Below are 14,393 nucleotides of genomic sequence, written 5' to 3'. Positions count from 1 at the left end.
CGGCCGTTGGAAAACAACACATTGTCACAAACCCCTGAAATTGTACTCTTATATCACATTTAATAGCCAGTTAAAGTTGTTGCTGCTGTAAAATGTCCACTAAAAGGGCTTCTGGCACTGCTATGTTTTCACCGGGACGATCCAGTGAGTGACGATTAAAAAGACTAGGATGGAATCAGGATAGAGCAAAGACAAAAGGGAATTATTATCACAGTCAACAAAGAGGTTGACAGCAGCAGAAATGTTTAGTGCACTTGAACCTGATGCAAAGAAATAATACAAAGAGTATGAAAATAATTGTAAAAATTACAGTAAGAGAAATCTTCTTAGAAACGTCTCTAGAATAGGATTTAGAGAAGGGGTTCTTCACCTTTTTGAACTCGGGGCCCAACTTTTCCACAACAGAAGGGCCCACTTAAATATTAACACTGAATTAATAATCTTACTCTTGATTTCTATTTGTATTCTATAATTATATCTAACATTCAGTTTAACAGGATACACCTTGTGAAATTATATAGCGCATGTGTTAATCACTAAGATTCTTATCAAGGCTGATTACAAAAGTGAATATATTAATCACGTTTACTATTAAAAAAAGGACTCATAAAAACTCTGAAAAATAAATGTACATGCAATCACACAATTATTACTAATTTGGTAATAAAATGAAAGTGCAAATGAAAATACAGCTTCACTACTTTAGTCGTAAATTTTGCGCTTAAGAAACTTCTCTATGACTTTAGCTCCAGACTTCTGTTTGTTTGAGATTGTCATTACTGCTACAAGTGGTGGAGAAGTGCATTACAGCTAAGGATCACTGTGGCCCATATGGATACCAGTTGAGAAACACATCTTTTTTGGTTTAGAGTATTATGAACTGTATCTGCCTGTGCATAAAAAACGGCTCCCAAACGAACGGCTCACCACTGTGAATCGGTTCTCAACGTTCACTTAAAAGAGCTGTTCTAAAGACTTTGATTCATTCGCAAACGTCACATCTCCAGACGGGAAGTAGAAAACGATATCAAATGGACTTTTAAAACTAAAATAAGGAGGACTTTTACGAAAAAAGTAAAATAGCTTTCTGGGAAAGGACAGGCGCATGGACTACTTACACAAATAAAAGGTAACACCACGTATGGTTTACAGTTTTATCTAAAAAAGGGAAGTATTTCAGCCATTGTAAACTATTCTCTTATATTTGGTGCTATTATATTAATGAGCAAATTGTATAAACATTGATAAGAGCACAAAAAGTTAGTTTTGAAAACATATTTCTGTCCAGGTATGACGTTCATGAATTATTTACAGAGACAACAAATGTGCACCAGGATCAGCATTCATGAAGTACAGTAAACATGTGTTTAGTGACAGAAAATATTGGAGGGCTCAGATAAACCACCTTGCCACACAAACATTTGTTACTCAGTTAGAAAAAAAACATGAATAGGTTAATACACAAATAAAAAGCATATTACTCACGGTGTGTAACCACGCTTTGTCATGCAAAATTCTGTATTCACAAAAATAAATCATCACTCTTATTCAAACTTAAAGGAAAACTGCCTCTTCTTTGGGAGATTTTGCCAATCCACAAGAACACACGTCTTTACTTTTTATGTGCGTTTGAAATGGCAGAAAAACGGCGAGCATGAGGCGGCTAACATTACAGGTAATGGGGATTCTATTATTTTGCCTATAGCCCTTTAAAAAATGGACAACAACACATAATTTGCATACCGTGACCTGCATATTAACCAAGCCACAGCGACATTGTTATGTAGGAACTAACACAGAGGAACTACTTTTCTAACACAGTACCTCTTGGCTACTAGGGAGAGGTAAGCTAGCTACTGGAGCTGCTGCTGAATTGCATTTAAGTTTGGAAAAGTTAATGCTACGTTTCATACATACATACATATACACATACATTACATACATACTTACATATCATGCATACATACATACATAACATACATATATACAGTATATCTTAATAAAATAATAACTAAACACACACACACACTCTCCTACAAAGTGAGTCGCAGGTCAATTATATAAAAAACAATAATACAAATGAATAGTACAAAAAATACTAGGTTTTAAATCTTGCCTCATATGTGTACAGTAGAAGATTGTGGCAATAAGCAGAGAAGTTGGTCAACTTTGAAAATCCACCTGCTACGCTAAAAATCCAGAATGGATACTGGCTTGCAGCTTAGACCCGAGGACATTGCTAAATTAGCAAAATACTGTAAATATTACATGTAGCAACACCTGTTGCTACATGGTTACAGCTTGTATATAAAATCTTGTTGGAGGTTTTAGGATTATTTTTAGACTGTTTTATAGGCAGAATAGGTGACTTCCTGCATTGTTAGACGCCTTGTGCTAACAGTTTTTCCCTATTTAGAAGGCCCAGAAAAGGGAAAGACATGAGATTTATGGTCTCACATAAGGATTGTGGATGATGGGCAAAATTCCCCAAAAAGTGCAGTTTTCCTTGAAGAAACAATTGACAATAACATCAGCAGATGCCTGAAGCATTAACAAACAACACAAATCAAAAGTTCAATAGTGGCTGAAACATGTTTATTTCTTTAGGAAAACGCTTCATGTATTAAGAAAGGAGTTAGATCAGTTTAAAGAAGTACAAATTGATGTAAAATCTGTTCAACTTAGTCTGGTTGTGTCACGGCCATTTTACATCTTAGAAAAAGGCAACAGATTGTTGGGGAGGTCCATCTAAAAGTAGGACATATTACCTGGAAGACAAAATACAGACAAAAAATTGCACCTTTGAGCAAACACAGAGATCATCTTGGGTTGTTGACCAGATTCCATGAATATAATCAGTTTGTCAACAAGTCAGCTTCCTGGAAAATGTTCCCAAAACATGTTAAAGGCCGCTCTTTTATATATACTGTTCAGAAATATTGTTTCCACCCAGTAAATACATTGTTTACTATATTTTCAATTTCATTCACATTTTTTTTATTGACAATATGACGAACATCCGGTAAAGTTTATGAAAAATTCATTAGTCATTTCACTCTTGATTTTAATCATATTCAATAATTATATCTTACATTCGTACAGTTTATAACCTTGTCAAATGATATTAAAACCATGTGTTAATCACAAAAATGGTTATTTATTTAACAAATAAACCTTAGGCTTAGGTCCGGCTGGTAAGAAAAATAAGTACTGACCAAAATATTGCATAAGAAGGCACTCATAAATAACTTAAAATTGAATGTATGTACAATTATTTAGTGATAAAATGAATGAATAATGAATATGTATGTTTCTTAACTAAACTGTTAATAAAACTAAATTAAAATACAATTTCACCACCATTTTTTGCGTTTAAGAAATGTCTCTATAATTTTACCTACAGACTACTTCTGTTTGTTTGATATTGTCATTTCTGCCACAAGTGATGGAAAAGTGTATAACAACTGAGTACCGCTGCGGCCCATACGGACCATAGCTGAAAAACAGATATTTTTTGGCAGCCCTCTAGGAGGCGCTTGCAGACCAACTATAGGTAAGCTTAAAGGGGAACTGCACTTTTTTTTGGCAAATTTTGCCTATCGTTCACAATTATCATGAGAGACAAGGTTCTAAAGATAATAAAACACGTTTGCAAGATGCAACTAATGAGAGTCACCGTTAAAGCAGTTTAAGCCCACTAAAAAACCTTCAGAACCCTTCATTAACATACACACTGCAAGTATATATATGGCGTGGCGAAGTTGGTAGAGTGGCCGTGCCAGCAATCGGACGGTTGCTGGTTACTGGGGTTCAATCCCCACCTTCTACTATCTTAGTCACGTCCGTTGTGTCTTTGGGCAAGACACCTCACCCTTGCTCCTGATGGCTGCTGGTTAGCGCCTTGCATGGCAGCTCCCGCCATCAGTGTGTGAATGTGTGTGTGAATGGGTGAATGTGGAAATACTGTCAAAGTGCTTTGAGTACCTTGAAGGTAGAAAAGCGCTATACAAGTATAACCCATTTATCATTTATATATACTATATATATATATATATATATATATATATATATATATATATATATATATATATATATATATATATATATATATATATATATATATATATATAATGTAGTAACAGACACATTCATAACAATATGTAATATGTTTTATATACACACTGCAAGTATATATATAATGTAGTAACAGACACCTTCATAACAATATGTTATATGTTTAATATACACACTGCAAGTGTATATATATATATAATGTAGTAACAGACACCTTAATAACAATATGTAATATGTTTTATATACACACTGCAAGTATATATATAATGTAGTAACAGACACCTTCATAACAATATGTTATATGTTTAATATACACACTGCAAGTGTATATATATATATATATAATGTAGTAACAGACACCTTAATAACAATATGTAATATGTTTTATATACACACGCCTTCATGACAATATGTAATATGTACAATGTACACACTGCAAGTATATATATAATGTAGTAACAAACACCTTCATAACAATATGTAATATAAATAATATTTACCATATTTTGGTCATTTAAGCAATGCCAGAACTTATTTTTCCAGCGCATTTATTTTGTTTCCATAGCAGGGCACTTCAAACTTTCGGCAACAAATGTGTGTTTTTATTTCTGGAAAAAAAAAGAGTGTGTGTTCTAATAATGGCAGATTTGGTAATAGACAACAAAGACGACTATTTTTGGACAAATGAGGATTCACAACCTTATCTTTTTGAAGCTGAATATACGGAGGATGAACTACTGCTTATAGAAGCGAGCACGAAGAGAGAGTGAAACGGAGCAGACAGAAGCGAGACAGTCAGGTCCGCGTGACTTGGTCACGCTGTAAATGTGGAACTTGGAGCAATGATGTCGACTCCAATGGAGTGCTTACCCAAAACAAACGGAAAAAACGGCCCCGGCCAGTTGGACCAGCTTAACTGCTCACCTCTTGCCACAGCTAGCTCACGGCTAATACGGAAGCATGCAGATGTGTTACTACACTGGAAAAATAGTTCTTCTGTGTTCGCTATTACAATAACAAAGTTGCTACGACTTGGTTATTATACAGGTTAAGAAACGTAAATGAAGTATTGTTGGCGGATGCATTTTTAAAGTGAAGGGATTTATCCCATTAGCTGCACAGCCATCTACTTAAAACAAGACGATTATTATAAATTAGAATGCGAAAAAAAACATGTCTTCTTGACTCTTATAAGGATTGTGAACGATAGGCAAAATTCCAAAAAAAGTGCAGTTCCCCTTAAGAAACAATGTTATATTGCATTTTATTTATTTCATTGTGTCCATCTGTCAGCAGCATTACTCAAAAACAACCAGTTACAAATATAAAGTAAAACATAAAATTGTAGAAAAAGCACTGTAATGATTTGTGCATTTTGTAAGTTGAATTAAATTTGAATGTTGCTATTGCATTTTCATCACGTCTTTCAGAACAATCCATGATGTTTTGGAGCAGATCCAAATCATAATGTACAGTACTACACTAAACTCAGTACACCCATCAAACATACGCAACCAATATTACTACAGCATATCATAGCATGAAAATTAAATCAAATATTTAAAATGTAAAACCTCTCTTTTTTGGGTCAACTGCTACCCCACAAGGTTTTGGCATGGTCCTGCTGACAGAGGCTCCCTGGTAAATACAATAGGACAGGAAGTGATATATTTCTGTTTACTCACCATCATTGTCAGAGTCAGAATCTGCAAGAGGGGGAATGCGGACAAGAATATGGCGGCGGTCTCTTTGAACCACGAGTTGCAGCTTTCCTTTCGACTTCTCTATCAGTTTCCCAGCATCGTGCAGAGAAAGATTCTCTGTCACTGTTCCATTGATCTGCAACAACACACATTATCTTGCAATTTAACACCATTAACTCTTTACTATTTTTATTGGGAAATTATATATAATGTGAAAAAGTAAGTATTTGATTCTCTGATGATTTAGTAGGTTTAGTCCTTAGCTTAGCTTGTTGGTGGGGTAATAAATACTAATTCACTTTTCTGTCTCTCTGTTACAGCACACCTACCATAATCATTTTGAAGTGTTCATGTCTTAGTAAGGGGATCAATCAAACCGTTATTTTCTCAACTGTAAATGAGTTCAAATTAAATTGTGTAACTGCTCTGTGTACCTTAAGGATGATGTCTCCCTCTTGCAGGTTGCCATCCTTAGCAGCAAGACCTGTGCTACTCATCTGTTTGATGAAGATCTGACTGCCAAGACGTAAACCATACTCTGCGAAAACACAAATTAAAATACATGAGTGGAAAAACATCAAGCTAAAAACTGGTCAAAAAGATCAACATGAGCACATGAGTACTTTAAATATCTGTCACTTGCAAAATCAATCAAGTGAACAGCTTGAGTGTCAACATACATTTTAAACATATCAAGTTGCTGATAGGCAATATATAAATTTACACAATTGATTTCAATCAGAAGACTGAAGAGAAATACATTTAAAAAATGTAAGTCATCACAACATACTAGGAATGTAACAATATGAACATTTCATATCAGTTATTCTTATCAAAGTGATCACAGTTATTATCATCATGGTATTATTGAATGTGCTCAAAAAGTACTTATACACACAATTTAACACAATAACTAAACACAATCTTTCTAGGCAAAAGACATAAGCACTTTGAATTGCCTTGTGTACAAATATAAAATAAAATAATATTGTTCTGGCTATTTAATTTAATTTTAATCTTTAAATATGTTTATTTTCTTCCGTTTTAGTCTTGGTTTCTTTAATCAAGAAACAACGTGTGTTGGGTGTGTCACGTCCAGTTAATGTGCATCACGCAAATACACTTTCTGCTGACATATTACTTCAAGAATCGATTGGTCAGTCTGTTGCAGAGGCCACAGCCTGTAGGTTCAATGTGCACAAATAAATATCTTAGTTGCTAAGACAGTAATGTGTTTATATCTGTTTGGATTAAAGTATGTCAAGTGTTTTTCCAATGGAAAAATACATTAATGATCGGTGTCACCAGTCTGTGAGTTCATCAAGATTCAAGATTCTTTATCTTCATTATGCAAACATAAGGAAAGGTTCTCAATGTGTCAATAATGGTTTTACAATTATCTTAATTTAAAACGCTAATACTAACCGTGGGAAGTTTTATCAATACCTTGATACCAAGTTGATATCGGCACGCAAAAAATACCTGCTTTTTTCAGTATCGCCGGTACTAAATACTGTAAAATAGTTTTTCCTCTGTAAGCTGCGGCAATTCTTGGTGTGTGAGCACTGAGCAGTCAGTGCCGAAGAACAATGCCACTTAGCCGCCGAAATTATCGGGTTTCCTCCTTCGGGTGGGAGGGGCTTCCTTAGAGATAGGGTGATTTTAAGACCCACGGTATTCCCCGTGGACACACACATTTTTGTGCGTACACAAAACTCTTAGTACGCACACGGATTGGATTACAGGCATACACAAATAGGATTAGAAGACAGACCTGCCCTAAACACCTTCCCCAGCCAGATGCCCAAACCACCTTATTTGGCACCTCTCAATGCAGAGGGGCACTCCTTCCCAATGACAGTGCTTCTCTCTCTTAGGGGGAACCCCGCCACCCAACAGAGGGAACACAATCATTTTGGCCACTTTATGTCATAACATCATTGATAACTTATTTGACTACAAAATACTTCTGACTTCTGAAACATGAACTTTTACAGTGGAACCTTGATTTACGAACTTAATTTTTTCTTGATCATGGTTTGTAATTAGAAAAGTTTGTATAGTGAAGAAGCATTTCCATTTAGAAACCATGTCGATTTACAAACTTAATTGGTTCTTGAACATGGTTCGTAATTAGAGACGTTTAAATAGTGAAGCAGAGTTTCCATTTAGAAACCATGTCGATTTACGAACTTAATTGGTTCTTGAACATGGCTCGCAATTAGAAAAGTTTGTATAGTTAAGCAGAGTTTCCATTTAGAAACAATGTAAATATGACTAACAAGTTCCAGCCTTGACAAAAGTCCATATTTTAGTGAAGGTTTGTACACTTTGAACACAAATAAAGTACTGTATATCAAACAAACATAACAATGGGGTGATGGATCAACGTTCTATGTAATAAAAAGTAAAAACAACAACAAGCTGCTGGGATACTGTCTTCCTCTCCGCTGTGATATTCTGATCTGGAATCTTTTCCCAGGAAATATCGGCTTCATCACAATTACAACTTGATGTGGTTACTTACTGTGCTGTGGTCATGCTTGTGGGTGCCAGGTGTGTGTATTCCTCGCAAATATTTGTTTTTTTACTCCTTCTTTCAATGCTAAGTTTTTGGGACTCTTATTGAGTTAGCAAAATGGCCAAAACCTGTCAAAAAGTGAAAAAACTAAGAAGAGGCACACATGCTGAACTGTTAAGATGTGACTTCCGCTTTCACAACAAGTTATTTGGAAGGGTCCGCCTCCCTAACAATGTTTCTCCCTGCTTTCTTGCCTGCAGGCGCAATGAATAAAGCGTTTGTCCACAGACACATGGTTCGCACACAGACGCATATTTGGCCCGATGTAAAAGTTTGTAAATCAAGAAGTTCGCAAATAGGAGGGGTTTGTAAATCGAGGTTCCACTGTATTTACATAAAGTGATGGAAAGTCCATTGTTCTTGGCTTTAACACCAACACGAGTGCGAGTGGGTGCAAGACGCCAACTAGTGGTGAGTATAGGAAAAGGAAAGGTGAAATTACAGACAGACATCTCTTTTTACAAGTTCAGATCGCTGCACAGAAGGACAACGTTTACACGGCAGAAGTGTCGCAAAACTCACGTGTAAAAATACTATCAGGTTTCCTGCTTCACACATATCTGATTACAGACACACACATTTTTGTGCGTACACAAAACTCTTAGTACGCACACGGATTGGATTACAGGCATACACAAATAGGATTAGAAGACAGCCAATCGAGGTTTCTTACGTCACACAAATCCGAATACAGACACACTTTTTTTACACACACATTGAAATGCGGACAGAGAGATTTTTTTTTACTCACAGAGATTAAAATACGGACAAACAACTTAAAACACAGACACACATTGCGATACAGACACATATATTAGTACACAAAGACATGAACCTGATTACAGATGCACAGATTGAGACACGCATTTACAAATAATTTTGCTCCAAAAATACTTCCATATTTTACCTTCATTGGGTCTGTTCTTCACCAGCATGACATTGACAGGTTTCTCCAGGGGCTCCAACTCCCTTGAAGTGGGGGATGGAGGACTGTCATGTAGCTGATCCCTGCTCCTGTACTGTCCTCTTTTTCCTCCACCACCTTCTCCTCTTTCATATTTGTCCTCCATGCTGTATCTGCTTCCAGGGCTTCTTCCTCGGCTGTCGTATCGCTGACGTTCGGTGCCGGTGTTCTGAGTTCGTCCTCGACTACCCTCCCTCCTGTATCTGTCAGGGCTGGGTGAGGATCTCTCTCGGCTCCCGCCACGGCTCCTTCCCCTCTGGTTGTAGTCCCGGCCTCCTCTGTGTTCAGGCTCCAGGTAAGCTTTGCTTTCAGAGGTTTGGCCTTCATCGTGGTACCAGCCATTGTCATGGTCTGCATCGTAATAGTGTGTAGATGGAGCATAATCCTGGCTGTCCCTGTCTGGCGAAGGCGGCTGCTTTAGAGAGTGAATCGCAACCTTACGAGGTCTCTTCACTGTCTGACAAAGGAGAAAGATGACGAAGAACTTCAGTTAAAACGATTGAAACTTGAGCCATTTCTTAAAGTAGCAGTAGAGTGGAAAAACAAGTTGCCTCTATTTTGAAGCTATTATCATATATAGCTGATTTATGACACCTAAAGACTTCTAATGTTTGTGAAAAAATAGATATGATCAAAATGGTATCAATCATACGGAGATTCCCGAGACATTTTGAGAGATAATGAGGAAGCCAGACATGTCATCAAGTGACATAGTGGCAGGTAGATCCCAAACACTGAAATCTCCCTCTCCAAGTGAGACCGACCCCTGCTTTGGCTACTTTTAAGACACTTCTTAAAACCCAGTTTTACTCACTGGCTTTTAACCCAGCATGATACTTTGAACTGTTTAAACTGTTTTTAACTGCCTTTTATCCAACAAATTGCTCTTAAGATAATTTTTATCGGCTCTTTTTGTGTGTATAATATGTATTTTACCTCTGTTTTAAATGACATAGTCTGTATTTCTCTGCTTTTTGTGTTTACTTGTTTGTGGTGTGAAGCCCTTTGTTTTTCAACTGTGGTTGTTTGTAAAGGGCTTTATAAATAAAGTTGGTATGGTGTAATATCCTATCATCACCAAAAACAATGAAATCGTGAAGACTTTGCTAGGGCCAACAACAATTACTTTGGGCAAAAATATGATCCAGAATCTTATATGGTTGACCCTGAATAAAAGGAGGAGGAGGCAGAAGTTTTAAAAGCTCTGTTAAACAGATCCAGCTTTAGTGATGACGACTGATAGGATGTCCATATCTTCCTATTTAGATGAAGAATTAATCATGATGCACACGAAGGGTTAACAAGGAAGTCCCCCTGCAGACACTGTCTTCGATTGTGTGTGTTTGTCTCCATCCACGGGTATGAATTGAATGTCACAAATGAACAGCTTCTAGATTCAAGGCTAAACCCTCCTAACATCCAGACGAGAGGCATGATTTATAATCTACAATAACTTTGACAAGCAGAGACAGCGATGATGCAGGAGCAGCAGGACATCAATGCCGACTCACAGTAGAGGCAGCAGAGGGCTACTTCGCTGTCTGTATCATTTTGCCGCTAAGAAATTAAGTTTGTCTGTGTTAGCGCTTATAATAACCGCATTGCTAATATTTAGTTAATATTCAGGTCACGAGATGTATATAAAGTATTGTTGGCGGGTTTGGATAGTTATTTAGAGGATTTTGTGGGCCAAATAGAGAGCCGCCATTGACTGTATTGATAGCAGACTTTTTATGTATTCATTTGTTTACGACTTAGAATGCATAAAAAAAGAATACCATAAGTGTTCAGTCTTATATAGGTATTGTGAATGATAGCACGTCTCTCTGTAATTTTTGCGTATTTCCAGTATGACTGATCTGATGCTATGGTCAGAGTGCAGAAGCGTTCCCATTGTGACGTCAACCTCCGGACATAGACGAAGGTATTCGGAGCGCAGTATCCAAAATGGCTGATTGAATTTGTGGCATTTTGAGATGTTAAAACAGTCTTTTTACATACCTTGCGGACTGTAAATACGATTGGATACGGTTTATTAGATACAATGAAACATAATTAGGCATATAAATTCAACTTGTGTTTCCACTCTTCTGGTACTTTAAGGAACAATAGTCATTGTTATGACTATAACTGTATATTGTATTTTAAATATGAATCAGTAAAAAGTACAATATACAGCAGGTCCAATCAACTAAATTATTCTGGGGGCCACATTTTCAAAAAGCTAAGGACCGAAGGGACAGACTTATCTCTTCACTATTATTATATCTATTATACAGTGTCTCTGCAGTGGACATTTGTGTTTGCTCTATTACTTCTATCAGAAACATATAGCTTTGTTAATGCAAAACACAAGCAGAGGACGCTGACTCTAAAAGTCAATGCAGGGGTCTACCAAACCTACTGCAAAAGGACCAACTGCAGAAAAGCTCGTCAAAGACCATATATTTGACGGTGCTCTAGTGTTTCTTAACCATAGGGCAGGCATCCCCTTGAGGGCCACCAAAAAACATTTGTTTCACAGCTGTGCGGTCCTCAGTGGTAATACACTTTTCCACCACAAAATCATCCATTTTCACATGGCAAAAAGGTGTTTCATACTCACTATTTTAGCCACTTTGCCACATTTACGGAGTGACTGCACAGCAAAGGAATGAGGCACATTGTCCATGGCAACTGAGTTGACTTGAATGACACGATCATTTTCACTGCAAACAACCAACCAATGGCAATGGTGAACAAGACATAGAAAAGAACAGTCCTTTCACTCCTTTCATCAACTATGAGGATGTCTTAATGGGTTGATGCAATTGAACATAAAAACAGATTCAAAGCTTTGTTGCCCCTGACGAAACAATACTGCTTATGTTACTTGACCAGCACACATAAATAAAGGTACTGTATGGAAAATACTCACAAGAGCAATCCATCTGCAGGTCCAGCCTTTAGCACATCTGACACAATGATTGACGTCTCACCATTGTCCACATTTGGGTTGTCACGCCCACCTGACACCGCAATGCCAAAACCCATCTTGGAGTCCTACAAAAAAAAGAAACAAAATCAAATATATGAATAAATGCCTAACAGCATGTAGGGTAAGAGCAGTCCTTCTCAAATAGTATTTTGTTCTTTGTCTTACAGTAGTTTATTTTTTTTTAATCTTATTTTGTTTTGTAGGTCTTACGGTAGGTTTTGTTTTACTTATTTTGTTATTTTTCCTACAGTAGTTAATAGTTTTACTTCTTTTGTTTTTTTATGTCTTACAGTAGTTAATGTTTTAGTATTTTTTGTTCTTTATCTATAACAGCAGTGATTGTTTAACTTATTTTATTCTTTATGTCTAACATTAGTTAATTTTTATTTTTAGGTCTTCCAGTGGTTTATTTTTTTAACTTATTTTGTTTTTGGTTTTACAGTAGTTAAATGTTTTAACTTCTTTTGTTTGTCTTACAGTAGTTAATTTTTTTTTACTTCTTTTGTTCTTTATGTCTTAGAGTAGTTAATTTTTTTAACTTGTTTTGTAGGTCTTACAGTAGTTTTGTTAAACTTACTTTGTTCTTTGTGTTGCAGTAGTTAATTTTTAACTTCTTTTGTTTTTTAGATCTTACATCTTATTTCATTGTTAAGGTCTTAAAGTAGTTTATTTTTAAACTTACTTTGTTCTTCAGATCTTACAGTAGGTAATTTTTTAACTTCGAAGACTTCAATCCTTAAGTTTTCGAAACGTGAGGCAGACTTATCTGGTGGTCGCGCGTACAAGAAAAGGTAAGTGAAAGGGAAAAGGGAAGTGAAATTAGACATCGAAAAAGCGCTCAGTAGAGAACAACATGGCAAACATTATGAAAGATACAGATTGTGGATCATGTGAAAGGATCTTGAACTACAAACCCCGTTTCCATATGAGTTGGGAATTGTGTTAGATGTAAATATAAACGGAATACAATGATTTGCAAATAATTTTCAACCCATATTCAGTTGAATATGCTACAAAGACAACATATCTGATGTTCAAACTGATAAACATTTTTTTTTGCAAATAATCATTAACTTTAGAATTTGATGCCAGCAACACGTGACAAAGAAGTTGGGAAAGGTGGCAATAAATACTGATAAAGTTGAGGAATGCTCATCAAACACTTATTTGGAACATCCCACAGGTGAACAGGCAAATTGGGAACAGGTGGGTGCCATGATTGGGTATAAAAGTATATTCCATGAAATGCTCAGTCATTCACAAACAAGGATGGGGCGAGGGTCACCACTTTGTCAACAAATGCGTGAGCAAATTGTTGAACAGTTTAAGAAAAACCTTTCTCAACCAGCTATTGCAAGGAATTTAGGGATTTCCCCATCTACAGTCCGTAATATCATCAAAGGGTTCAGAGAATCTGGAGAAATCACTGCACGTATGCAGCTAAGCCTGTGACCTTCGATCCCTCAGGCTGTACTGCATCAACAAGCGACATCAGTGTGTAAAGGATATCACCACATGGGCTCAGGAACACTTCAGAAACCCACTGTCAGTAACTACAGTTGGTCGCTACATCTGTAAGTGCAAGTTAAAACTCTCCTATGCAAGGCGAAAACCGTTTATCAACAACACCCAGAAACGCCGTCGGCTTCGCTGGGCCTGAGCTCATTTAAGATGGACTGATACAAAGTGGAAAAGTGTTCTGTGGTCTGACAGGTCCACATTTCAAATTGTTTTTGGAAACTGTGGACTCGTGTCCTCCGGACCAAAGAGGAAAATAACCATCCGGATTGTTATAGGCGCAAAGTTGAAAAGCCAGCATCTGTGATGGTATGGGGGTGTATTAGTGCCCAAGACATGGGTAACTTACACATCTGTGAAGGCGCCATTAATGCTGAAAGGTACACACAGGTTTTGGAGCAACATATGTTGCCATCCAAGCAACGTTACCATGGACGCCCCTGCTTATTTCAGCAAGACAATGCCAAGCCACATGTTACATCAACGTGGCTTCATAGTAAAAGAGTGCAGGTACTAGACTGGCCTGCCTTTGGTCCAGACCTGTCTCCCATTGAAAATGTGTGGCGCATTATGAAG

General features: G+C 36.8%; 1 protein-coding gene across 2 annotated transcripts in view; it reads right to left on the bottom strand.

Moving 5' to 3' along the window:
• LOC133652360 (tight junction protein ZO-2-like) overlaps positions 1 to 14,393 on the bottom strand; it is a 191,157-nt gene that overhangs the window by 64,651 nt on the left and 112,113 nt on the right. For both annotated transcript variants that reach the window (XM_062051028.1, XM_062051027.1), the window contains 5 exons: positions 12,240 to 12,364; positions 11,928 to 12,030; positions 9,266 to 9,779; positions 6,212 to 6,315; positions 5,760 to 5,913 (listed from right to left, as the gene is read on the bottom strand). In XM_062051028.1, the coding sequence (XP_061907012.1) occupies positions 5,760 to 5,913; positions 6,212 to 6,315; positions 9,266 to 9,779; positions 11,928 to 12,030; positions 12,240 to 12,364 (1,000 nt within the window). The remainder of the gene's footprint in view (positions 1 to 5,759; positions 5,914 to 6,211; positions 6,316 to 9,265; positions 9,780 to 11,927; positions 12,031 to 12,239; positions 12,365 to 14,393) is intronic.

This window comes from Entelurus aequoreus, linkage group LG06, assembly GCF_033978785.1.
Source record: "Entelurus aequoreus isolate RoL-2023_Sb linkage group LG06, RoL_Eaeq_v1.1, whole genome shotgun sequence".
NCBI lineage: Eukaryota > Metazoa > Chordata > Actinopteri > Syngnathiformes > Syngnathidae > Entelurus > Entelurus aequoreus.
This window is presented reverse-complemented; position numbering and strand designations above follow the sequence as displayed.